This window comes from Suricata suricatta, chromosome 7 (assembly GCF_006229205.1).
Source record: "Suricata suricatta isolate VVHF042 chromosome 7, meerkat_22Aug2017_6uvM2_HiC, whole genome shotgun sequence".
NCBI classification, from domain to species: domain Eukaryota; kingdom Metazoa; phylum Chordata; class Mammalia; order Carnivora; family Herpestidae; genus Suricata; species Suricata suricatta.
In genome coordinates this window covers 85610537-85638432 of record NC_043706.1, presented here as the reverse complement: position 1 = coordinate 85638432, position 27896 = coordinate 85610537, and the positions used below count along the sequence as shown (strand labels likewise).

At 44.0% G+C, this 27896-nt stretch overlaps 1 protein-coding gene across 2 annotated transcripts in view; it reads left to right on the top strand.

The window, feature by feature from the left end:
- Window positions 1-36: 36 nt before the first annotated feature.
- FAXC (failed axon connections homolog, metaxin like GST domain containing) overlaps window positions 37-27896 on the top strand; it is a 68217-nt gene continuing 40357 nt past the window's right edge. For both annotated transcript variants that reach the window (XM_029945318.1, XM_029945317.1), the window contains exons 1-3: window positions 37-342; window positions 6046-6181; window positions 21150-21346. In XM_029945318.1, the coding sequence (XP_029801178.1) occupies window positions 77-342; window positions 6046-6181; window positions 21150-21346 (599 nt within the window). In that variant the 5' untranslated portion in view covers window positions 37-76. The remainder of the gene's footprint in view (window positions 343-6045; window positions 6182-21149; window positions 21347-27896) is intronic.

Genomic DNA, 27896 nt, shown 5'->3' with positions numbered 1-27896 from the left:
CGCTGAGCCCGCGCCGGCCTCTTCCCATGCGGGCGGCGCGGGCCCTGGGAGGGGCGCCCGCAGCCAGCCGCGCAGCATGCACTGGGGGGTTGGCTTTGCCTCGTCCAGGCCGTGCGTGGTGGATCTGAGCTGGAACCAGAGCGTCTCCTTCTTCGGCTGGTGGGCCGGGTCCGAGGAACCCTTCTCCTTTTATGGGGACATCATCGCTTTCCCTTTGCAGGATTACGGTGGGATCATGGCAGGGCTGGGCTCCGATCCCTGGTGGAAGAAAACACTTTACTTGACCGGGGGAGCTTTGCTGGCCGCAGCTGCGTATCTGCTCCACGAACTCCTGGTCATTAGGTGAGCCGGAGAGAGGGCCCCGCGCAGGGGCGCCGAGAGGGGCACCTGGCCAGGGCCGGCGCGAGGGGGGACCGCGCCAGCCTCTCGGTCACGCCGCCCCAAATGCCCAAGAATCCTGCCCTTAGCTTTTTCTAGAGGCAGTCCGTGGTCACCTGGCCTGAGGGGCAGTTCGGAGTTAACAGAATTAACCTGGTACCGGGAGGGGAAAACATCGGTCTTCCGATCCTTCGGCGCTAAAAGCAAAAATTCTCTGGGTTGTGGTGGAGCAAAATTGTCTATTATGAAATGCCCTTAGTAGGATCCTAAGTGCAGTGTTTGCAACAATAGAACTAGGCCTTGTAGAAATACTAAGTTACACTTTGATGAAATGCCTTATTTGTTTGTAGGTAACAATGCCGGAATGTTAACCACTAGCCTTATCTTTTACTTAAAGGTTAGTTCTCCACTGTCCCTCCCCATATGTCAATATCATCAAAAGGCTGAAATTGCAAAAGCTCCAGAGACTTCTGGGTCCCTGTTAAAGAGGCATGGGCAAGGGTAGTGGTGTGCAGTTCTGAGGCAGCTTTAACCGGGTTATCTGCCGATCCGGTGTTTAAAGCTAAGCACCATCTTCGGGGTTCAATGCCATTGTTGTGTGAACAGTAGGAGATCCGAGGACAGCACTAGCACATGGGCGTGTTTGACAGGAACACGGGAGTCACCCAGTGCCATAAACAGTATCACCGCCTGCCTGCCGCAGAATGTTTGCAGGACTGACTTGGAAATACCAGAAAATGGAGGCTCCTACTGTTGGTACATCCAGAACGATATACATCTTTGAGTAGGGTAATGCCATAGGCTCCTGGGATGGTGCTTTGGCTTGTGGATACATCAATTTATGGTTAAAATTTGCAGGCGTTTGAGCCCCCTATCACTGGGGGATGACCAGAAGCGAGCAGTTCTCTGTAGCTCAGAAAATCCCCTCGGCCAGTATTTTTTAAATAGCGAGAGATGTGTTCACACTGCCCTTTACCAGCAAGGGAATCCTACACAATAGGTTACAAACAAAGACAGTGGCAGGTGACCTTTAATAGGCCTGCAGGGATTCCTGGGCATGGTGACAGGCTAACGTAGGTATTTTGAATATTTCTAGTCTTTGAGAGGGTGGGAAATCACTTAGGTCTGAGGAAAGGTACTGGCTTTCACTATTATTTTGCCACAATTGAGAAGTTTTATCTCGAACGTATTATATACATTGAATTCTCTCAGCCCAGTGCCTTGAATCATCTAGATAATAAAAAAAAAATATTAAGTGAATTATTTCTCTAGATCATTTGCTAGTGTTTGAAGTTTGTTTCAAGTTAGGTGTCAAGCTCTCTGGAAAAGTAAAGCATGTGCCAGTACTTGAAACGGTAACCCGGTTGTTTCTCAGTCCTATTCCAGTCCAAAACCTTTTCAGGATCCAGAACCATGTGGCTTCTCACCCGCTTTGTGGAGGGGTGAAGGCACAGCTTTTCAGGACTGGGTCTACACCTTGCTCAAATGACCTTGCAGAATCAGGGAGCCGCCCAGAGCTCATCGTGGGAGCAGGCCCCGCCCGCCCTGGCAGTTGTGGTCACTGGACAAAGAAGACTTTCTGCCCAGAGAAGTGTCCTTCCCCACTTAGCGGACTACTTGCATACTTACTTAGATGGAGGTGGTGTTTTTAATCCTTGGTTCACTTTCGCTCCTCTCCTTGACAAAAGTTTAAACCCTGGGGAGGAAACGTCTTATAATGCAGTAGACCACCCTGTTATGATGCAAATAATAAAAATGGCTGCCCATCTTTGACCGCTTAGTAGGGACGCTGCATAGAAGCGGTTTACTTGCATCTATTTATCACTCACAGCTATCGAAGGATGCTTGATTCCCGCTTCGTAGATTAGGAAAGTACAGTTGAGTGAGGTTAAGCCACTTGCCCAAGATCACATGGTAAGACAGGCAGGATCCAGACCTGGAGATGTGTGTCTGCGGACACTGTGCTTCTTACCACTGGCTCCTAGAAAGTACTGATGGTGAAATAAACTTGGATGGTGGAAGAGGAAGAGAAATATAGAGAACTGGGGCATTGCTCAGGCAGGAGAAGCCTGTAGCAGGGACCTGAGTTTCTGACAGCCTCTAGGGGCACAAAAAGAAAAGGGGAAAAGACGAAACAAGTTCTGGGACTGACAGAGGTCACAGGACAGAAACTTCCATTTAGGATGAACTCTAAGTGTCAGTTGCCTCTGTAGTATAGGCAAAACAGAACAATCTGGAATATGCAGGATAGAAAATACACCTTGCAAAGATCACAGTGTCTGAGGTCAGGAACTGTGGTAAAGTCATGACCACTTGAATTTTCTGCAGCATAGACTTAACCCCAGTGTATGGCCATGTCTCCAGTGTCTAAAGCAAAGCTGACCAGTGAGAATTATTTAGGGAGTTTAATTAATGAGTATAAAACCAAAGGAGGTATTTTGGATTTTGTGCATGGCTTTTCCCACCGCAGTATTTTTAAGCAAATAATTGTCTCAACCCTCTACTTTATTTTTTTGAGTGGGGATAACCTAGCAGTTATCTTCAATTCAGTCCATTTGGAAATGTGTTGTTGGTAAAGTGAATGACCGAGTAATGATTTCTTTGTTGGTAGCTCATTTGCACGTTGGGCACTTGGGCCCAGCCTGTCCTAGAGAACTTAGGGAATCAGAGCAGCGCACAGGCCAGCCAGCCCCTGTGCTGCGTGAGCCAACAGCTCCTCGGCTGGACACAGGCCTGGTCCTCTGTGAGAACCTTCACGGCGGGCGTAGGGGCTCGTCTTGCTGCTCTGTAGGTGTTCTCTCTTTTTTAAAATATTGTATTTTATTTATTTTCTAAAGTTTGTTTATTTATTTAGAAAGGAAGAGTGTGAACAGAGGAGGGGAGCGGAGAGAGAGGGAAAGAGGGAATCCCCGCACTGACAGTGCAGAGCCCCACATGGGACTCGAACTCATGAAACCGTGAGATCATGACCTGAGCCGAAATCAAGAATCGGGAGCTTAACCGACTGAGCCCCCCAGGCTCCTGTAGGTGTCCTCTTACACAGCCCTCATTATAAGGCCACTTTAGAAGATACAACTATGTAGGTGTTTTATAAAATACCTGCCTCTCTGATCCTAAGTTAAGAGAGAGAGTAGTTCTTGATGTGTGGAAGGAGGGCTTGGTGCCAGAGTGGGTTCAAATTAACTTTGCTTTTAACTATGTAACCTTGAATATGAGAGTAAGCTTCTGGGCTACTTGGTTTCCTCATCTGTAAAATGGGGATAATAATAGTAGCCTTCCTTATAAAGTTAATTGAGTTAAACATGAAATGCTTAGGAATGAGTTTGACATGTAAGACAGCATTCTATAAAAGTTGGTCATTATTAGCTATTATAACTTTATCAGCAAGTTCCAGGCTTGAGTGGACTGAGTCAAACTGGCTGTTTGATCAAATTAACAAGGAAATTGCCCATTTCAGTGTACTGCTTAAGACTTTGGGATCTGGAGGGGCGCCTGGGGGGCTCAGTCCGTTAAGCTTCCTCTTTCAGCTCAGGTCATGATCTCGTGGTTCATGAGTTCAAACCCCACGTCGGGCTCTGTGCTGACAGCTCAAAGCCTGGAGCCTGCTTTGGATTCTGTGTCTCCCTCTTTCTCTGTCCCTCCCCTGCTCATGCTCTGTGTCTCTCTCAAAAATAAACATTAAAGAAAAATTAAGACCTTGGGATCTGGAGCTATTAATGACCTGATCTTAAAGTGATATTCCTTGGACAAGTTCTTTAACCACTGTGAAGCTTCAGTTTCTTTATCTACTGTGGAATACACTAAACTTAAACCCTAACAGTATCCACTCTATGGTGTTACTGTCAACATGAAATAAATTAATATGCATGATGTATATAAAGTCATTGGCATCTGCTTGTCACATCCGTTCTTATTATGGTATGGCCCAAGTTAACCATTAGAATTAGATGTTTCTGGCCAGTGGAGCAGAAGATTTCATATTTATCTCCCCTCTTTCCAGTTCGTAAATTTTTGCCTGGCTAATTTATATGAAAAGTCTACTCTGTGACTTGAATGATTTGACTGGACAAAATCAGTTAATTGTCAAATCTAGTTCATGCTCTCTAGGAATAGTCTAAATGGCTCCTTGATTTTTGTAGCTGGCCTCACCTGCGTTTCATCTAAGTGAAAATCTTTGTTTTTTATAGCAAATATTGCCAGAAGAGGGCAAATATTTTTATTCTTTTGACCAGTATTTTCAAAATGAGTCATTCCGAACCCTTTAAGCGGAATGGATGTGCTGGCAGCAAACTTCTCCGAAAGAGTTTGTTTTCCTGAACGCAGATACTATATAGTTAGTGAGCCTCGCGGGAGGATGATACAGAGAGGCTGCCTCTTGCTTGGGTGGAAGTAGGTGTGGGATTAAGCCGGAGTGATGTGAGGGACGCAGAGGCTCAGGGAAGGCCTCGGGAAGGAACAGGTTTATTTGGGAATTCCAGAAGGTTCCTGAGGGTGGTATGAGAGGGAAGCCGAGTGGAATGATGAGATAATGTTGGATAAGACCATATCTCCATGAATGAGAATAGATTCTATGACTCTTATACAATGTTTACCGATTTTTAAAAGTTAATCCTCATGAGAATTGATGCAGAATTGATATTGCGCTCACTTTCCATGTGTGAGAGGAAGACAGGCCTAGGGTAACATGACCAGTAAAAAGCAGAGCTTGGATTTGAACCCAGGTGTCCACACTCGGAATCTAGTGTTTTTTCTTCTATACTATGTCTGTTGAAAAGCTGGACCAGGGAAATCCTCCCACCAAAAAAAGAAACCAAGGAAAAGATAGACGAGTGGCCAGGTCTGGCGGAGGGGAAAGGCAGGGGTATGAAGATATATGTGGTGTGGTGAGAGTGGGGACTCTGGGAAGCCGAGACAGCGACAGAGCGCCCAGAGGCCAGGGTCCTTGGTCTCTCACAGGTGAAAGGCCAGATGAGGTCACACATCGTTTTGCAAAGGGACCAGAATATTCAGGGTCTCAGCTTTCCTGCAGACCGGTTCATAGCCGAGTAAATCTGCACTGTTATTCTTGGGTTCTACGGAGAGTTTCATGACATCGTCTGGGGGTCAAGGACACAGACTCTGGTCGCCTGGTTCAGCCCAGGTTCCGGTGTTGATTAACAGCGTTACCTTCGGCAAGCTAATCGTCTCTGCCTCAGTTTCCTCAGCTATAAAAGACGGGTAATAGTGGTACCTCCCTCATAAATTATTGTGAAAATTAAGTGAAATAATACCGGTGAACCCCTTAGAGCAAGGACACCTAGTACTTGTGACACCTAGTAAGCACAGTATCATTCTTAGGCATCCAGCTTGTCCCTGGCAGGTACCCGTAGCCCCCTGGAGAAGAGGCGGGCCTGTGCAGAAAGTTCTCTTCCTGCTCCTAGGCTGTTGTTACCAGAAGGGGGTTGATGTGTACTTCCTAAGCCTTCCAGGCCATGCTGATAGTTTGTGAGGTTCTCCTGTATTTTGGCTATGCTTCCACTCTAAATGCTTCTGGGTGAGGTAAGCCCTGTGACAAACAGATCTGCTTGTTCCTGGAGGAGCTACAACCCACCGGGGACCTCCGAGGAACTAAGGGAATTGTATGTATAACATGTGGATTGTTCTTTATTTCTGTTTTGGTTTTGGCAGGAAACAGCAAGAGATTGACTCCAAAGATGCTATTATTTTGCATCAGTTTGCAAGACCTAACAATGGTGTCCCCAGTTTGTCTCCTTTCTGTTTGAAAATGGAAACTTACTTAAGGATGGCTGACTTACCCTATCAGGTACTTGTGTACAAACATGTCTCCCCACCCCCAATGTTCTATTTATTTATTTATATATTGGGTATGGGGGAAGGGGCAGAGGAAAAGGGAGACACAGAATCTGAAGCAGGCTCCAGGCTCTGAGCTGTCAGCATAGAGCCCGATGCAGGGCTCGAACCCGCTAACCGTGAGATCGTGACCTGAGCTGAAGTTGGGCACTCCACTGACTGAGCCACACAGAAGCCCCTAAACGTGTTTTATTTTCATGACAATTATGTCAGAGGGAGAGTTCCTAATGTTACACTGTGGTAAGGGTTTGCTCTTGGTGCTGAAGGGGCGGGTATGAAATTAGCAGTACCCAGTTCTTACTAGATACTTAGGAGAGACTTGAGTCTAGCACCTGTTGATTTTTATATTCAATTTAATGAGGGATCCAAAGGATATGGACTTTGTAGGGTTCAGGGTCATGGTATCATTTCCTTTGGTTAAGCTTGGATAGCCCTTCTAGGCAGCTGTTAATAAAGGTGGGTGTACCGTTGCCTCACGTGGTTTTTTCCTTTAGATTTCTGTTTGCCAGCATTGTATTTTGTCCTTCAGGAATCCTAGGGGTCAGAGCACCCAGCAGGCCACCAGGGCGTTAGTTGTAGATTTTGTGAGAGCTCTACCGTGGTGTTGTGTTCAGATGACTTTCAGGGAAACATTTGCTCATTTCAGCACTAAAGATTGAACAGAGGAATGCAGTTAAAGGTATACATTTTTTTTGTGACCCATGTCTCACAAATTTGACAGATTGTTTTTTCATTGTCATTCAATTTTATGTATTTGGAAAAAGTTGTTCCGTTTTCTTTTTCACCTAAGATCTAGCCACATACAATGTTTTAAAGCTTTGATTTTTGGTATTATTTTTTAAGTTTATGATCAGAGCAGTGATCTGCAATAGTTGATAGTGATTCCTTGGAATTTACTGAGGCTTTAGCCTAATGTGCGTCTAGTTTTTATAAATGTTGAAAATGATGGCATACTCTGCTTGGGTGAAGAGCTCTCTAGATTTACTTGCTTGAGTGTGTTTAGTGTCTTTTTTAGATCTTGTAGATTTCTGCTAAATTTTTTGTTAGCCTGTTCTAGCAGTTTCCAGAAGGAGTGGGTTAAAATATCCAAGGGTATTTGTTGATTCATCTTTTCTTCTTGCCATTTTCTTGCTTCATGCTTTATGCAAGAGGTTATAAGGTTAGGTACACATCATATGAGAGAATACATTTGTACTCTTTTGTTTCTTTTCCCAGTATATAGCACTCAGTGAGTCCCCCCTCCCCGCCCCGTTTTTTTAACCTTGAATTTTATATTATCAGATATTGAGATTGATTTTCTAGCTTTCTTTTTGTTCATAATTGCTTGGGATATCCTTCTCCATCCGCTTTCTCTATTGTTTGTGTATCTGTCTTTCATGGGCAATGTATTACTTATAGACAATCTAAGAGTCCTTACTTGGTGAGTTTTTCCGTCTATGCTTGCAATTATTCTCTTACTATAACTTATTTCTAACATCTTAAAGTTTATTTATTTATTTTGAGAGAAAGAGGGAGAAAGAGAAAGAGAGGAAGACAGGAAGAGAGAGAGAATCCCAAGCAGGCTCCATGCTGTCAGAGCAGAGCCCAATGCGGGGCTCAAACTCACAAACCATGAGATTATGACCTGAGTCGAAATCAGGACTCGGACACTTAACCAGATGAGCCACCCAGGCACCTCTCTAACGTCTTATTTAATATTTTTCTCCTTACTATACTTTTTTTTTTTCTCACTTCCTGCTTTCTAAAGGATAGATAAAAGAAAATCTCTGTGGTTTATAACAAATTCTATTTTTGTTGTTATGGTGGTTGCTCCGAAGTTCCAAATTTGAGTTGAGTTACCCCTCCCCGTTTCTCAAATGCCCTGTTGGTCCTCTGATGGTACATTACGGATTCACATGACTCTTGGGTGTCTTTTCCCAGCCCTGATCCCAAGTGCGGTGTTGTCTAACATTTTAATTCTGGAATTTTGGAAATCCTTTCCTTTCTCCCGGTTCTTTTTTAGGCAACAAACCTTGCGAAGTTTCTAACTAGCCTTATTTCCCATGTTTCTTCTCCTCCAGGATTGTTTCTTTTTGTTTGAGCACTTCCTTGGTATTTCCAGGTGGAGCCTCCAGTGAGGCTTATTATGGAGTGAGCCACCAGTGGCTTTGCGTGCCCAACGACGTCGTTATTATGCCCTCACATTGGATACAGATATGTTCAAAGTTCTTTTCCTTCAGGGCTTTAGAGGTGTGATTCCTTTGTTTTTCTGCATTGATACTGCTATTGAAAAATATGATGTTCGTCTGATTCTTTTTCTCTCTGGAAGCTTTTAGAATTTGCATTTAATCTCAACATGCTTAAATTTCACTATGATGTGCCTTGGTGTGGGTCTTTCTGTATCTTCTTTGGTCCTTTCTGAAGTCTTTAATCTTGTTTTTTAAATTTTGGGAATTATTAATTTTCTTTAAATACTTCCTTTTCTTTTTTAAATTTGTTTTACCCTTCTTTTTTATAAGTTTTTTAAAAGGTTTATTTGAGAGAGAAAGAGTACGAGTGTGAGAGAGAGCAAGGGAGGGGCAGAGAAAGGAAAGAGAGAATCCCAAACAGGCTCCACGCTGTCTGCACAGAGCCCAACGTGAGGCTCGATGTCATTAATGGTGAGATCGTGACCTGAGCCAAAATGGAGTCAGATGCTTCACCAGTTGAGCCACCCAGGCACCCCTACTCTTCTTTCTTGTCCCTTATTATCTGGACACTGAAATCTCTGCCTTTATTTTCTGTATCTTTGAATGTACTCCTTCATTCTTCTTCCTTCTGGGTGCATTCACCTTTCTTTTTTTTTATTTTTTAATTTTATTTTTAATGTTTATTTATTTTTGAAAGAGAGACACACAGAGTGTGAATGGGGGAGAGTCAGAGAGAGAGGGAGACACAGAATCCGAAGCAAGCTCTGCACTGACAGCTCAGAGCTTGATGCAGGGCTCAAACCCACGAAAACTGTGAGATCCTGACCTGAGCTGAAGTTGTCCGCTTAACGTACTGAGCCACCCAGGTGCCCCGCCTTCACGTTTCTGAGCCTTTGTACCACTCTGTTCTCTTCTTGTATCCATCATACTATTTATCCATTGAGTACAACTTTTATATTTTTCTTCATAATATTTCCCCTGCATTTGTGTTACAACTTCTTCTCTTGCTAGGTGACATGTATTATGGTAATTAAATTGTTTGGTCCATCCCCATAATCCTGCTCCTGTTGAATATATTCAGTCTGTGTTTCTTCTGTTATAGTGGTTGTGTGCTTCAGGCGTCTGGTTTTGTTTGAGATTTCCTTTGACCAGAGATGTCAGCTTCCCTGACTGGGAATTTGTACCGGGTAAGGGCCAGAGCTTAGCCTCTGAGAGAATGTAGGAAATGTAAGGAGGTGAGCCCCAGGCATCCCCAAACCCCTCCTCCAGGTGCCTCCCACTGGTCTAACAAAGTTGCAGCATTGGGAGGAGAAGGTCTCCTTAGTTGCAAACAGTGGGGCCAAGCTTTTGGCTTCCCAGATAATGATGTTCCCCCTCCGACTCCTGACACCCCTGGGCCTGTGCTTTCTGAGCCAGTTTCTCTAGAGAAGAGAGGGGGTGGCGTGGGAGTGATCCTCCTCAGACAGGACTGAGAGGAGAGGAGTGGCATCCCCTTGGCTTGGAGGCCCCACTGGGGGTGTGATGGAAGTGGCCCCTGACCTGTGCTTCGGGTGAGGGGCTCTGGGAGGGCATGTGGTGCTTGGGGAACAGAAGGAGGTTCTTTATGACCAGGAGCTGGAATGCAAGGGCTGAGTCTGGAGAGAGGAACAGGGAGATCACTCAGGACTTTCAAAGCAGGGATAGAGGACAAAAGAGCACTGAAGACAAAGCTTGAACCATCTAAAGGCGGTGAGTCAGATTTCAGGGATCACCATCGGTCAGCTTGGTGTTGGCACTCAGCACTGGAAAGCATATGTCGCTGAGGGGCTCCTACCGAAGGAAGGAACTGCTACCCAGCAGCTGCCTGTCTCTGTCCCATCATCAAGTCTTGACCAAATCATATCAATCAGCCTTGCCAGGTTTGGATCCAGCAGGGCGCCGATACTGAACGTTGTGCTCCGCAGTCTCTCCTGGCTCTCTGGCTCTCTTGCGCCCCCTGCCGTTGATGAAGGATTCTGCTCTCTGCAGGGGCCGTGACGGATGCTGGGCCGTGCTCCCCTTTCCCTTCTTGCCCTCATGCCTGCCAAGTACTGCGTGCGGGGCTGGGTCCTTACCTACTACCTTTGTTCATGTTGCAGCTGCTTTTAGTTAGTGCGGCTGGAGGAGCAGGACACACGTCTCTCCATGAAGCCTGAAGCTGTTACAGAGGCCTTTGAGAAGGTGACCACTTACCCCCTCCCAAAGTTATTATTTCTCGTTACATATATATACATATTTTTAAAAAGAAAGATGTAGGAGTGCTTTTTCTTCTGCGAGGTCTCTATGGAAAATAAATGGAGGGGATGTTCCGCTTGGGGCAGAGATTTAGGTAAGAGAAAAATGGTTCTGTGGTTTAGAAAGGGATGCTCTGCATCTGCCCTGGGGACCTGGGGACCTGCATGCCGCTCGTGCGGGTTTGTGCTAATGCAGGTGGTGCCTGGGAGGTGCTGGCGGCTCATCGCCTGGACTCGTCTGTGCAGGGTCTTGTGTGAGAGGCCTAGAGAGCTCTGCTCAACGCCCCTTCTTTGCCCTGTGACTTAAAAAAAAGAATAAAATGCCATGTTCCTAAGAGCATGACTTTATATTTGAAGCTTCTTTATTTTTTAACCTAAGAGAGACTGGAATAAATATTTGATGACCATTAGTAGAGACTCACAAGGCCTTTTTTTTTAAGCCTGATCCATTGGCCATAGTTATTACCTTTTTAAAATCAGGCTATAAATATTGGTAGGTCAATTTCAGGAGCTTTTCATTTTGTAATAATTATAGATTCATTGGAAGTTGCAGAGCATGTACCAGGGGTCCTGCAGAGGTGGTTAATTATATTTTTCAGAACGAAAAGAGCTTTACCGTTTTTTTTATGATTCCATGTAGATGCCATATAGTCCTTATAAGTATTGCAAACGATACTCACACAAAAGCGTAAGTGGAAAATGGAAATCATCTGCTATCTTGTGAGCTGGAGGTTACTGTCCCTGATACTTTGGCCATCCTTCCGTACATTTCCCTACACATGCATAAGGACACCTACGTCACTTGTCATAACTGGTTTTATAAGAAGCATGTGTTTCACACAAAAATTCTTTTTCAATATGAGAAGAAAAAGAAAGAAACGGCTCCTGGGGAACTCTCTGCTTTGGCTTTCAGCCCTCACTTTTGATTGTTCTATTTATTTGCTGATCTTGTCTGTTTTCCCCCAGGGTTGTTTTGTTTTGAAATTTTCTAAGCGGAAGACAAGTTAAAAGAATAGTACTATAATACTCATATGACTTCACCTAGATTCACCAACTGCCCTTTTTTGCTTTATTTCTCCTTGTATATACCTTTGTGAACAAGTTTTCTATGAACCATTTGGAAGTAAGCTGCAGAAATCATGACACTTCACCTTCAGTACTTCAGTATGCAGCTCCCCAAAATGAGGACATTGGGGTGCCTGGGTGGTGCAGTTAATTAAGCATCTGACTCTCAGTTTCAGCTCAGGTCATGCCTGCATCAGGCTCCGTGTGACAGTGTGGAGCCTGCTTGGGATTCTCTCCCTCCCTCTCTCTCTCTGCCCCTCCGTGCTGGCATGCTCCCTCTCTCTCTCAAAATAAATAAACATTAAAAAAATAAGGATATTTTGTTTACAGAGCTACAATACACAGTTGTAAAGGGAAGAACTCAAGTTTTTTTCCTTCTTACACTGGGGAAAACCCAGCTTTTCCCTACTGTGTGTTTCTTCCCTGTGCGTCTCCTTTACTACTAACATAAAGCACTTTGTTTTTGACACTTCTGTCAACATGTAGATGTTCCCTCCCCTCCCCCCCCCCCCCCCATACCAGGCAACTCTCTGTGATACCATCCGGTGGCCTACAATTTAATTCAATTCTGATACTCTCTTCCTGGACACAGTGTCCTATCCCGCAGGTTAAAGGCTCAGCCTCACAGACTGTATCCCTCTCCCTCTACAGAATTCAGGGAAACACTTATGTTTACCAGTTTATTACAGAATGTGGTAAAAGATACAAATGAATTGGGATGCCTGGTAGCTGAGTCCATTTAGTGTCTGACTCTTGATTTTGTCTCAGGTCAGGACCCCAGGCTTTGCTCAATCAAGCCCCACCTCAGGCTCTGTGCTGACAGCATGGGATTCTCTGTCTCCCTCTCTCTGTGTCTCTTTCTTAGAAATAAATAAATAAACATTAAAAACAACAAAAACAACGACAAATGAACAGCCAGATGAAGTCATACTTAGGGTGAGGTCTGGGAGGGTCCCAGTGTAGGAGCTTCTGTCCTTGTGGAGTTGGGGTGGGTCACCCTCCTGTATGGGTGTGTTTGCCCCCTGGAAGCTCTCTGAACCCCATACTTTGGAGACTTCATGGCTTCTCTTCACATATTCATAACCAATTATTAACTCTGTTTCCAGCCCCAGGAAGATGGGGGAGAGGGTGGGGCAGAAAACTCCTGGCTTTTAATCAAGGCTTGGTCTTTGTGGTGACCTGCCCACCATCCAAGGGCCATCCAGGGAGCCCACCCAGAGTCACCTCATTACGATAAAAGATGCTCCTCAGAGCTCTTCTAGTGCTCTTAACATTTATGATTTTTATAAGGCTTTTAGGAGCTCAGTTCTGAGAACGGGGGGCAGAGACCAACATACATATTTCTAATTATTTTGTAACAGTGGATGCATGGACTTTTTTTTTCCCCCCAATGTGTAATAAGCCACAAAATTTCTCAAATATCTCAAATTTAGCCAGTGGGAGACCTTTCAAGATGGCTCCAGGGGGTGCAGTGAAGGTAATGGATGTCTATTTAGCTGAATAGTTGGTACCATGGCTCATGTAGCAAGTCAGTGTCCCAGGACTTTGAGATTTCTTTTAAGGTTTCACATTCTGCATTTCAAAATGGTGATGGTGATGTTAATACTTCTGATGAAGGCACTTATCAAACACTTCATTGTGCATTTTCTCATTTACTCCTATAACTCTTGATATCATCTTAATGTGGTTGAGGAAATTGAGGCCCAGGCAAGATTAAGGGAGACTCACGGACCAAGGTCACACTGCATAAATGATGGAACCAGATTTTTAAATCTAAAGCCTATGGCTTTCACTGCTGTGCGAATGATGTAGTGTAAGTGTAGATCAATCCCACCCAGGACAGACTTGCGGGGGGCAAACTTCAGCTCAGAAAAAATATAGAGGTTTTACCTCTTCATCTTTTTTCTCAAAATTACTTTCAGAAACTACCCTCAGTGAGCCAGACTCCAGCTGCTTAAATAAAACAGACTGGGAGTTCTTTAACATATTTAAGGACGTTAAGGAAAATTAAGTATTGTTTTTAAAAGAAACACTTTTGTGTTAAAAGTTATAAAACCACATTCTGAAAAGTTGAAATTCATGGAAAGATCATCTGCATCTCATAGTTTTACCAATTATTTTAGACATTTTCATGTTTCTCTTTTAAATATTTTTTGAAAAAATAGAATTCATCTAATTAAAAAAAAAATTTTTAATGTTTTATTTATTTTTGATACAGAGAGAGACAGAGCACGAGAGGGGGAGGGGCAGAGAGAGGAGACACAGAACCGAAAGCAGACTCTAGGCTGAGCTAGCTGTCAGCACAGAGCCCGACACAGGGCTCGAACCCACAAACGTGAGATCTGACCTGAGCCGAAGTCAGAGGTTTAACCGACTGAGCCACCCAGGCGCCCCAAAATTCATCTAATTTTTAATTAGATATCTAAAGTGTTGTCTTCTGCTTTTTTATCTAGTAAGCAAAATACATTTTTATTTTTTATTTTATTTTTATTTTTATTGGAGCATAGTTGACATGCAATGTTTTATTAGTTTCAGGTGTACAACATAGTGATTTGACAATTCTACACATTATGAAATCCCACAGTGAGTGTAGTTACCATCTGTCAGCATGTTATTGTTACATGTTATTACACAGTTATTACAGTGTTATTGACTGTAGTCCCCATGCAGTACTTTTCATCACTGTGATTTATTTATTTTATAACCATAAGTTTATACTTCTTAGTCCCCTTTACCTATTTTGCCTGACCCCTACGTCCCTTCCCTCTGGAAACCACCAGTTTGTTTTCTGTATTTATGAGTCTGTTTCTGGTTTGTTTGGTTAGTTTTTTAGATTCCACTAAATGGATATCGATAAATAAAATGATGTGGTATTTTTCTTTTCAGTCTGATTTATTTCACTTAGCATAATACCCTCTAGGTCTATCAATATTGTTCAGTTGTCAGATTTCATTCTTTCTTGTGGCTGAGTGATATTCCACTGTCTCTCTATCTATCTACCTTTCTATCTTTCCCACATCCATCTACCTACTGATGGACACTTAGGTTGCTTCCATGCCTTGGCTCTTGTAAATAATGCTTCAGTAAATAGAGGGGAGCATATGTCTTTTCAAATTAGTGTTTTTGTTTTCTTTGGGTAAATACCTAGTAGTGGAATCACTGGATTGATTGTATGTTCTGTTTTTAATTTTTTAAAGAATATTTTTTAAATATTTTATTTATTTTTGAGAGAGAGAGAGAGAGGGGCAGAGAGAGGAGGAGACACAGAATCCAAAGATAGGTGACAGGCTCTTAGCTAGTTGTGAGCACAGAGCCCAGTGAGGGGCTTGAACCCACAAACCGTGAGATCATGACCTGAGCTGAAGTCATACGCTTAGCCGATGGAGCCACTCAGGTGCTCCTCTGTTTTTAATTTTTTGAGGAACCTCCAAACTGTTTGGCATGCTGGTTGCACAAATTAACATTCCCACCAAGAGTGCATGGTGGTTTCCTTTTTCCTACGTTCTCGCCAACACTTGTTGTTTCTTGACATTTTGATACTAGCCAGTCTGACTAGTAATATCTCATTGTGGTTATTTATTTATTTAGTTAGTTAGTTTTTTTGAGAGACAGAGAGAGACAGCGTGAGCAGGGGAGGGTCAGAGAGAGAGGGGGACACAGAATCTGAAACAGGCTCCAGGCTCTGAGCTAGCTGTCCGCACATAGCCTGATGTGGGGCTCGAACCCACAAACTGTGAGATCATGACCTGAGCTGAAGTCCAACGCTCAACTGACTGAGCCACCCCTGTGCCCCTCATTATGGTTTTGATTTGCAGTTTCCTGGTGACTAGTGATGTTGTGCACCTTTTCATGCGTCTGTTGGCCATGTAAGTGTCTTCTTTGGAAAAGTATTTGTACAAGTTCTCTGACCTTTTTAGAATCAGATTTTTTTTAAACTTTAAAAATTTTTTAGTGTTGACATATAGGAGTTCTTTATATATTTTGGACATTAACTTCTATTGGCTATATCATTTGAAAATGTTTTTTTTCCCATTCAGTAGGTTGCCGTTTTGCTTTGTTGATGGTTTCCTTTGCTTTGCCAAAGCTTTTTAGTTTGGTGTACTTGCATTTGTTTATTTTTGCTTTGTTTCCCTGGCCTGAAGAAACAGATCTAGAAAAATATCGCTAAGGCAGGTGACCAAGAGATCACTGCCTATGTTTTCCTTTAGAAGTTTTATGGTCTCAGGTCTCACATTTAGGTATTTAATCTGTTTTGAGTTTATTTTTGTGTATCATGTAAGAAAGCTGTCCGGTTTCATTCTTTTGCATGTAGGTCTCTAGGTTTCCCAGCCCATTTATTGAAGAGACTGTCTTTTCTCCTTCGTATATTCTTGCCTCCTTTCTCGTCTATTAACTGACCGTATAAGCCTGGGTTTTATTTCTGGGCTCTCTGTTCTGTTCTGTTCATCTGTCTATTTTTGTGCCAGTACCCATAGTGTTTTGACTACTGTGGCTTTGTAGTATAGTTTGAAATCAGGGAATGTGAGTCTATGGCCATACCATCCTGAAAGCGCCGATCTCGTCTGAAATCAGGGAGTGTGATACGTTTGTTCTTATTTCTCAAGATTGCTTTCGTTACTGAGGGTTCTATACAGATTTTAGGATTATTTATTTTAGTGCTTTGATAAATATTAATGGTATTTTGGCAGGAATTGCTTTGAATCTGTAGATTGCTATGGGTAGAATGGACATTGTAACAATATTAATTCTTCTAATCCATGAACGTGATAATATCTTTCTATTTGTTTGTGTTGCCTTCAGTTTCTTTCATCAGTGTCTTAATAGTTTTCAGAGTATAGGTTTTTACCTCCTTGGTTAAATTTATTCCTAGGTTGTTTTTTTTCTTTTTGATGCAATTGTAATTGGGCTTTTTAAAAATTTCTTTTTCTGCTAAGTCATTATTAATGTATAGAGATGCAACAGATTTTTTTTAATGTTTTTTAAAATTCATTTTTGAGAGAGACAGCTTGAGCAGGGGAGGGTCAGAGAGAGAGGGAGACACAGAATCAGAAGCAGGCTCCAGGCTCTGAGCTAGCGGTCAGCACAGAGCCTGACACCGGGCTCAAACCCACGAATTGTGAGATCATGACCTGAGCCTAAGCTGGACGCTCAACCGACTGGGCCACCCAGGTGCCCCTGAGATGCAACAGATTTCTGTATGTTAATTTTGTATTCTGCAACTTGACTGAATTTATTTGTTTGAATAGATTTTTAGTGGAGTCTTGAGGGTTTTCTATGTTTAGTATCATGTCATCTACAAATAGTAACAGTTTATTTCTTACCAATTTGGATGTCTTTTATTTCTTTTCCTTGGCTGATTGCTACAGGTAGGATTTCCAGTACTGTGTTGGATAAAAGTGACCAAAAGCGGACATCCTTGTTTTATTCCTGATCTTAGAGGAAAAGCTTTCAGCTTTCCCCACTGACTATGATGATAGCTGTGTGGTTTTCATATATGGCCTATATTTTGTTGAGGTGTGTTCCCTCTATATCCACTTTGTTGAGAGTTTTTATCAGGAATGCCTTTTCTGTATCTAAAAATTTGTCATGATAAAGACCTATAGGAACTTTCATTTCCATAAGAGTGAGTCACTAATTTTTGTTACTCCAGTTTTTAAAAGCGATCTAGATAAAAACGCACCCTACTCAGGGAGGGGGTGGTCCCGAGGGACAGGCAGAGGTACAGGCAGTAATGTTATGTGGGAGGGGGAGCATACGCTGCAGAGTGGAGCCTGGAGGAAAGGAGATAATGGTTGCACCTTGGAGACATAGATCTCCAACAAGGTGGAATTTGAACTAAATATTTTAGGATGGATATGACTTGGGGAAAGGGGTTCCTGTAAAAGATAATGAGTGTGCAAAGTCAGAGAGATGGCAAAGACCTTGATATGGGTGTGGGCAGTTTGGAATTCAGGAAACTGAAGGGATATCAAGGGAGCTGGGCAGATGGGCAGCAGCTAGATGGTGTAGGCCCAGCCTGCTGTGTGGATGGGGTTAGAATAGCCCCATTCAAAACCACTGGATAATTTTGAGCAGCAGAGGTGTTGCCTCTCCACTGTTGGCATTGCAGTTTCCTCTGATGTCAACGTGCAGGGTTGAATCCATCTGCAAATGGCAAGAGCCCTGAAGGAGATGTGCTAGGAGAATATGGATGGTTTCAAGGGTGATTTGAAAGAGGTGCTATGTTATATGAGAAGTCTACGTCCTGGCGTACACATTATGAGGCTGTCTGACATAATTGCAACTTTTAGAAGTAAATGACACTTCTCCTGGTCAACATCAAGGGGAATGTCTAGGGTTGCCATGTACTATTGTCCAGGTTGTTTGCTGCACAATAGCGGCTGGCTAAGGAATGGGGGCGACATCTGGACCCTCTTCTGCTTGCCAAGCTGTGAACCCTGGCATAGACTGTATTTACCCAGAGGAGGTTCTGTTTTCCAAATTGCAACAAAAACATATGGCTAACCGCAGCCCCAGTAGCTCCCTTCTCTACGCAAGGCACAGAATGAATTTCTTTAGAATAAGCAATGAGATACAGCATACCAAGAGACAGGGACCAGTTAACGTCCCCTTTATTCTTTACCAAAGACAGGGGTAGCACATTTAACTAGTACCTGCTCTGCTTTGCAAGGTGATATTACCTCAAAGGTTTGAGAAGCCTGGGACCCTCAAGCATAGTCTAAGCTCAGGTCTGTGGCTGCAAATAGACAACTGCCTTTACGGGCCGTGAGACCCAGCTCTAACCCTGTTATCCTGCTGGAGGCCAGCTCAGTCTTCAGGCACGCTTCGTACATGCCCTGTGCAACTGGCAAGCAAAATTTCTAGACACAGACGACTTAGAAAACTGGCAATATTCTATCTTTTTATCCCTGTGGTGAGAGGTATGTTTGCTTTGGGGGGAATTCATGCACAAATCTTGGTGTGATTTGTATGAGAGCTAGAATGAAAGTCACCATTGTTAATCTCAATGGTTTCCCACAAAAAGCAGTAATTTTTTCATTTTTCAGCAAATTTCGGTTTTGAGTTCCCAAGGAGGATTTGACCAGGCATTTCGAGTGGGGCCCTGGCAGAGTGTTTTGTCATCTTTGCAGGGAGGTACTTGTCCAGGGCTTGATGCAAATCGTAGCTTAAGGTTATTTTGTTTCTCTAGGACATGATGAGGGTTAACGGGTGTCCCTAGAGCAGAGGTCTAGATGCTATAGGTTTGTAGATCAAATCAGGCCTGTGAGCTAAGAAGGATTTATATATATATATATATATATTTTTAATTTTTTTAACATTTTATTTATTTTTGCGAGAGACAGAGTATGAGCAGGGGAGCGGCAGAGAGAGAAGGAGACACAGAATCTGAAACAGGCTCTAGGCTCTGACTTATCAGCACAGAGCCCGATGTGGGGCTCGAACCCACGAACTGTGAGATCATGACCTGAGCTGAAGTTGGCTGCTTAATAGACTGAGCCACCCAGGCGCCCCAGATTTTTATATTTTTAAGTAGTTGAAAAAAGACAAAAAAAAATGAAAACTTCATTGTCCCCAAAGAACCCTTTATTGCCACCCTCATCTGCTTCTGTATTGTTTGTGACTGCTTTTCTGCTCCAACTGTGAAGTTGAGTTGTGACAGAGGCCCCCATGGCCTGCCTGAAACTTACTGTCTGGTCTTTCACAGAAAACGTTTGCTGGCCTCTATTTCAGAGAAAAGTTTAAAGATGTAGAGGGCTGATACATTTAAGATTTATCTCATGCTATCTTTTTAAAGAAAAAACCCCCAGCTTTATTGAGATATAATGGACATATAACAAACTGCACATTATTTAATGTGTATAACTTGATAAATTTGACATATGTAACTACAGTCAGTCAGGGTAGTGATGTATCCATTATCCCTAGATTTCCTATGCTCCTTTGTAGTCCTGTCTCCCATCATCCCTAGCAAATGTGGATTAGCTTTCTGTCACTATAGATGAGTTTATTTTATTTGGGGTTTGTTTATATAAGTGGAACCCTACAGTAAATACTCTTTCTTTGTCTGGCTTACCTCAGGTAGCAACATTGTTTTGAGATTCATCTGTGTTATTGAGTATATCAGTAGTTCATTCCTTTTCATTGCTGAGCGATACTCCATTGTAGAAATATACCAGAATTTGTTTAGTCATGTACTTCTCAAGGGCATTTCTGGTTTTGTTTTTTTTTTTTTTTTTAAGTACAAATCAACCTTCTCTGCACATTTGTGTATAACCATTTGCATGGATATAGGTTTTCTTTCCTTTTGGGTAACTACCTAAGACTGAGTTGGCTAGATCGTATAGATCTATTTAATGTTTAAAGCAATTGTCAAATGGTTTCAAAGTGGTAGTAGCATTTTACTTTCCCACACACCCAAGTTTTGAGAGTTCTATTCCTCAGCAAGACCTAACATTGCTGTTAGCTAACAGTATCTGAACTGTTGACTTCATGAAGTATGAGGAATAGTTTGTAATAATCTGATTAATTTAGACTGTGTAGACAGCCAAAAAATGGATTCAGATTTAAAAATTAACTTTGAGGTCTTAAATGACCCAGATTTACTGATGAAATTGATAAAATAAATGCAATTATTACCACAGAATCCCCTCCACCAGCATGGTTAAGAGCTTGCCTTTGTATACGGTGGGCTCCAAAGTCTCTGTAATTGCCAGTGTTCATAAAGTGCATGTATGACTCCCCCGCCCCCACTCCACCCCATCCGGGACCACATCCTGCGGATGCTGTAAGATTCTAGCACGGGTGTGAATTAAAGAGGAGCTTATCACAAACACAGATTTCTGGGCCCCATTCCCAGGATTCTGCTGGAGAGGTCTGGGCAGGGGCCCAGGAATCTACATTTTTACCTGCTCAGGAGTGGAGTTGAGTCAAGTGGATACACATTGTTATACCCAAGTGTTATGGTTTCTGGGACCACTTGTTCGTAGTGTAGTGGGATTAAGCATTATTCAGGCATGAGCTGCTGGGTTTCAGCTGAGGTCTTAGGTGACCAGCCTGGTCAGTGCCAGCCTCATTATGGTTTATTTATTTACTCTTTTTTTGTCATTTGTGGATTGTTCATGCATCGTAACTGGATGACTCTTACCAGGGTCATTTCAATACTACCTCTGGTCTTTTTTGTGACACTATACCAGAGCCCTTGATAAAATCTATTGGAGTAAAGTAGTGTCTTCATGTGAGGTAAATCCCCCCCCCCTTTTTTTTTTTAACTCCAAGAGTAACTATTTATTGTCTTAAAGAGTTTCTGTGCTGAGTTCATTCACTTGAACAGTCTAGTCACTGTCAAATACAGGGTTGGTATGTTTGTTTCTGTTAATCACACACTGAAATTTAAATAAAACCTTGCTTTCTTCCTTTTCAAATTTACTCTGCTTAGAATTATTTTGGTGGAAAACTCTCTGCTCAAGGGAAAATGCCTTGGATTGAATATAATCATGAAAAAGTTTCTGGCACAGAATTCATAATTGACTTTCTGGAAGAGAAACTGGGAGTGAATTTAAACAAAAACCTTGGTCCTCACGAACGAGCCATCTCCAGAGCAGTGACCAAGATGGTGGAGGAGCACTTCTACTGGTGAGTGCCCCGGGCGCGCTGGGCGAGGGCCAGGGCCTGTCCCCGGCCTGTGGGGGAAGCCCACGTTCTGCTCCCCTCCGCAGATACTCCCCACCCTTTGCCAAGTCTTCTACGTTCTGACTGACTGAGGGTCGAAGTTGTCCCCGCTAAGTGTCTAGGTCTCTGGCTCGGGGGTAGACGTTTTCTGTCGAGGCCCAGCTAGCACCTATTTCAGGCTGAGCAGGGCATGGTCCCACTGCCGCTTCTTAAACTCTGTCACTGTAGTGCAAGTCGTAGATGACATGGAAATGACGAGCATGACTATCACTAAAACAATAAAAACGCTGACATTTGAGATTCCACTTGATACAAAATGTTATTCTTTTGATTCCCCTTCTCCCCCCTACTCTTTAGAAATGTAAAAACTTTTCAGCCCATGGGCCGGGGTTTGCTGAGCCCTGATCTCATTGACGTGAGGAACGGACTTCAACAGATTCTGCCCTTTACTAACACAAACTGCCAAACTGCAATAATATTATAGCAGATGCCCAGAGGAGGGAACAGAAGACGAAGGCAGGGTAGAAGTCTCGGTGAAATAGGTTATTGAGGCTTTGTAAAATCCTTGCTAGTTTTCCTTAGAGCCTCTCTTGTGTTCCGGAAATGGTGTAGTTCTGCTTTCTGGGTGTCCTGGCCCTGACTGGCTCACTCCTGGCTTGTTTCCCTGTCTGAGGCACACGCTTGCACAGTGTGGATGAGTCGTCTGTTCTGCACTTGGCGCTGTGCTGCTGGGACGGGAGTTAGGCGGACGCGGTTCCTCTTGGTTTACAAACTCATGGTCATGTGAGTTGTTTTCTCCTTTTCCTTTCATCTATTTTCTGGACTTTGCATACCTTTCTGTATACTCCAGTAGACAAGAGGAGTTTTCTCTCTGATTTCTGTAAACCTGTCTTGTTCTAAAGATTTAATTAAGAATCACGAAGCCCACTTTTTTGGGCATTAATTGTTATTCCTGGGTCACTTGTTGACGCAGTAGTTTTTACCTTCCTCCACTGAGAGATACACTCAGCGTGGAGTTGATTATAGGAGTTCTTTCCCTCACCTTACTATTTCATCCATTCAGCTCTCCTTCTAAATGGAAACTTACTGTCCTTCTCTTGGATTTTAAGTGGCTCTCTATTTCTCTTTTCCTCTTTCTGCTTGCAGTTCCTGCCCAGTTTACTACAGGGCAGACCTGAAATACACTTCTCTTCCCCCACTCCTGCAGAGGTGAAAGGGGTGCGAGCAAGGGGGGAACCAGGCAGAGAGTGGGGGCAGGGGTGCCGATTAGCACGGAAGCCATCAGAGACTCCGCTCCTGGAATGAACCCAGGCGTTTTCCGTTTGAAACCTGTGAAGAACTGTTGGACTTCCCCTCTTAAACAGTGCAGGGGTTGCAGGATGCGCCAAATGGATGACTGCATGTGATGTGCATAGCCTCAGGGAAAAGCCTGTGGCACAGAGCCCTTCTCACCTGCTTGCCAGGTTTTGGTCCCCGCTTTGCAGCAATTGAGGGAGATGAAGAACCAGCACAGGGCCACCCTGACCCTCTGTGCCGCCTTTTGATGCCACCCCGAAAAGCACCATCTAGTTTGACTGACGGGCCCATTACTGTGGAGAGCTCTTGCTTTGTGAGCTGCCTGAAAAGAGGCTGAAAGTCACCTCACATGTTCATTGGTACTTTTGCTACAACTCTGATTTTTGTAGTAGTTCATAAAATGTATATTCCAGTTAGAAAGGCTTTGATCCAGCGGGATTCCCAAGTATCACCTGTCCCTGCTTTTTGCTCTGAGTGTGCAGATGTTTTATATCTTTACTCTGTGGTAGAAGTTCATCTTCTGCTCTTCCCTCCCCTTTCTTTCCCTGCACTGGCCCCAGCTGATACTCAATGGGAGACAGCTCTTGATGGAGCAGGGAAGGGTGATAGTGGGGGAGGGGCAGGTGGGTGGGCTGGTAGGATACCCTGCTGGGGAAGACTCTGAATTTTATGGACCATAAATACCCAAGTGCTTGGGATGCTGCTTAGGTCATACGTAGACCTTTCTAAGGATAGTTTTGTTTCTCTGACCCACTCTTGAATTACAATGTATGTTTTTTTGAGGGGGTAGGATTAGCTACTATTTCTCATGTATTCCTCAAAGGTTAATTTGAGGAAGAAATAGTGAAGGTGGAAGTTCAGGTCTTGACTGAGCTACAAATATCCAGTGCACTTGCAAAGACGAATTCCTAATTCCTTCAATTCCCTTTGGACCCAAGCAGCAGAAAGAAAAACAAGCCTTCCTCTGTTTTATAAGGTTTCATAACCTTTAGCCATGTTCTCACCTTGAGCAGACCTCGAACAGGTTTTCCCACGAGCTCTAAATCCCCATGGAGAAAAGACCCCTGTTGCTCTGGTGAGAGCATGCCCGAGCAGAGAATCTGTGGGCACTCTTCCCCAGGCTCCTCTCCCGTTTCCTTCTGTCTTGTCTCCGGGTCACACGTAAGGTGTGCACCCATGGAAACTGGGGCAGGCATAAGGAATGGACCATACTATGTAGGCAAATGCTACAAGTATGAGCTTTTCATGAGAGTTGGATAAATCCTGAAGGTCAGTAAGTCCCAAGGCTGTGTCTGTATTTCCAGTGGTGGAGGAGATGAAACCAATTGTTTGCCTCAATTGATTCAAACTATCTGGAATTTTCAGATATGTTATTTTGGTCGGAAACTATAAACTTACTCTGGGTATGATTTTCTGAAAAGCAAAGACAGTGGAAAGCTGGCATTGTTATGTTAATACCATCCCATGATTCCGAGGCTCTGCTTCAGGATTGTTCAAGTAAGAACATGCTGCTCTAAGGTGGGCTATCTTGCACTTGAGATCCATACAGTTATGTCCAGCTTGCATTATAAAACCATTACCGGCCTTGAGGAAGACAGGTTTTCATCCTCTTTGTTCCACTGAATGCTAAAGTTAGATCCAATGCAAGGACGTTGGTGTAAAGGGAAGTACAAGAGACTCGTGGTCAAAGTAATGGGATGAAATTGAGTTTTGGTAGCAGACACTCCAGCCTCTTTTGTCTGAGACACTAAAGTCTTCCAGCCCCATAGGGAACTGTGCAGGGCACCGTGGTCAAGCCATCTGGTCATCCCACTTTGACCCATTAAAATATAGGCATCAGAACAGGGATTTCAGTTTTTCTTCTAGGTTGGCCATGATTTTTAAATTTTGAGTTTGGCTTTTGGGATAGTTTCCCTGAGTGGATCCTTACGAAAATGACTTACCCAGCTCTTGTCTAAAAGCCGGGAGTCTCTCCCTGATTACAGCTGGGCTGATGTGTCCCCCTCTTCCCTGCTCCCTTTTACCCCCAATTTTAGATGTAGCGAGAGGTCCTGTGTGGAGGGACTGGTCTAGTGCCTGTCCAACCCGGTGAAATCACAGAAGCTGGTCGTATGCTCCTGCAGCCTCTTGCATGTAGAAGACAAGCAAGAGATGACAGGGATGTAGCAGGACATGGAGAAAGCATCCTCATGGTCAGGAAGGCCACATGCAAAGATTCCCTCATCAAATGGTCGTTTGCTATGGTGTGTGGTTTCCCACAGGTTAATATTGTTTCTGCTATGGGCCAGGCTTCATGGTAACATATAATGAGAGATATCTTCATGGAAATGGCAGGGGTCAGCTCTTCTTTCCTGTTTTCTTGACCCTTTAAAAATGTTGAACAGTGTTTATTCTTCCATTCTGACTAAGCTAATCAGTCTTCAAAGGAAACCTTGATCCCGTTTTGCAGAAGAGATCAGAGTTATCAGTTGTGATAAAGAAAATGAGTATCAACTTCCCGAAAGAGGTTCTCAGAATGATGAATTCTTTTAATTGTTCAGCCTCGGCTAGTTTCCTCTTTGGCCCTCCCTGCCCTCTCCAGTTAATGATTCATGAATCCTTGTGCAGTGGGCCTCTCCCCAGTACAGAGTGACACAGACCTCGAAGGGAACATGCAGCCCCTTCTTCATTCTTCAAAGGCATGTCTCTTTTTCCATCTTTCTGTTTAAATATTGTCAGCCCTTAGAAACACTACTTGTCAGTACCTGGCTCAGAAGTGAAGCTTTTTTACATTTCAATCAATAGTTCATTCATTCTTTCAGTAAACTTAATGAATGACCACTTGTGGCCAGGCTCCATGCTGCATGGCAGGGATGGGGAGCAAGGTGATCAGATGCTATCTCCGTCCTCAGGTGACTCATAGGCTGAGGGACATGTCGAGCCATCCTAATGGTGCTGGGGGAGAGTTTGAAGAACTGAGGAAAGGCAGCCAGCACCTGCTGGAGTGCTGAGGGGAAGGCTACCCAGGGGACATGGTGTCACAACAGAAGCTAGGGACAGTCAGAGCGGTGGGTGCAGGGGCTGGGTGGCAGGGGAAGATTAGGATATCCAGGCAGAGTAGCAGCATCCACAACAGTTTAGAAGCAAGACAGAGGAGGTGTATGGGATTCTGTGTGGTGGGAGCACAGGAGGCCGTGCAGGGGGATGGGGCCAGAGAAGGGCGGGACCATACCTGGGTCAGATGTGGGAGCAGGGCTTGCATGCCAAGCCCAGGAGTTATGGGGAGTTCATGAATGACTCCTTGAAGCAGCTGCTATGACTAGATTTGTGTTTTAGGAGCTCATTGTGGCTGCCTTGGGGCACTTGGGTTTCTGAAGGGCCTTGAGGGAATGTCAGGAGACCTACTAGGAGGCCACCTTGCTCAGGGTTGAGAAATGTTGAAGGGCTGACTGACTTGCTAATTGAGTTGGAGAAAGGGGCAAACTCACAGGGAGACTGGCTTTCTGGAGTGAGGGATAGAGAGCGGTGAGGAACAGTGCCTGGGATTCTTTGGGGTTTGGGTGAGGAGAAGCAGATTTGAAGGGAAGGAAAATGACGAGCCCAATTTTGGAAATGTGGGTTTGCATTTCCAAGCCCCTGAGGCCCTCACACGGATCCCTCACATGGATCCCTGGGTATCAGAACAAAGGTCTGGGCTGGGAATGGGTTTGGGAGTCATCAGTTTGAAGTCATGGGTATGAATTAGATCACCCCACAAGTGTGGAGTAAGAGGTAGGAGGAATAGCGATGGAAATCTCCAGAATATGCACAAGGGGACAGGAAAAGCAGTCGAAATGTCAGCGGAGGGAGAGCTCTTCCACAGAAGACACGGATAGTGCCAGATGTTACAGAAAGTCAAGAAAGATGATTATAGAAAGGGACTTTATTTGGGTCTGCAGCAAGGGGGTGTCGTTGATTTGGAGGACAATGGTTTCCGTCAAGTGTCAATAGTCTGCCAGAAGCTTGGGCATGGAAGGAAGTGGATTCTTGGTTGTAATGATATGGAAGCATGTGTAAATGAGGTTTGCTGTTGCAGTGACTGATTCAGGAACCCATGAGTCACCCATTTTCTTTGGTATTTAAAGTGTGTACCTACTTCACAGGGGTTGACCCTTTGAGAGCCTGCCTGGCCCTCGTTTGCTTCCCTTCCCTGATACTGGCCTACAGTATTTGGCACGGGGAGTGAACGAGGAAAGAAACCAAAGCAGAATGGGAAAGAGAACAGAGGAAGAGCAGTTTCTCAGGTTACCTCTAGCTACAAATTTCCAGATCAACCCATTGTTTTCTGTACCCTCCATTCAACACGCCAAGGCAGGTAGAGAACCTTACACCATTGCATTGGCAGGGTTTCCTCCAGCGTAGCTGTGTGACCCGAAACAGCTGCCTCTTCCACCCTCATCTGCTACTTGAGCCCATTAGTTGTCCAAAGCTCTGTGTCCATCACTACATCCTCATCCTGTGCCTATGAAGTCACTAGGCAGGGAGCCTGAACCTCTCTGCAGCCCCTCACCTCCTGCGACACTTCCCTTCTCTCCATCTCCAAGAAAGTAGTGCCTCTCCTCCTCTCCAAGCTGGCCCTTCCAGCCTGGCCTTGTCACCTTCTATCTTGCTCCTTGAACTATGGATTCCCTAACACCACTCCGTACCCTAGAAACTTCCTTAGGTGACCTCTTTCCTCCAATGGCTTTAGAACTCTCACTGACATGCCCTCATCCACAAATTATCTATCTTGAGTCTAAACCTGTCTCCTGAGTTCTCAGCCTCTGGATATTCTCACTTGGGGGTTCCATGGGAACTTCAAATGCATCTTTCATCACCTAAATCTGTGGTACTTGGTGTGTGCCCGCTCATAGTAGTTATTGGTATTGTTATGCTCTCAAACCATCAGCCTGAGGGAAAATATCTAATCTCTCCTTTTACCTAATCCATTGGTCAGTAGACTCTTTTTCTCATATCTCGGGGTTTCTCCTCTGCATTCCTCGTACCCCCCCCCAACAAATTGCCCTAGTTCTTGGGTCTTGCCATAGTCTTCTAACCAGCCTTCCTAACAATGGTCTCTCTACTTCCAGCCCTTCCTTCCTGTTGACACAAATCTGATTACATTTCTTGTCTGCTTAAAACTTTTCGGTGGTTAGACTTTGCTTTCACAATAAAGTTCAGCACCCTTTGTCTCGGGCCCGTCCGTATCTGGTCCTGGCCC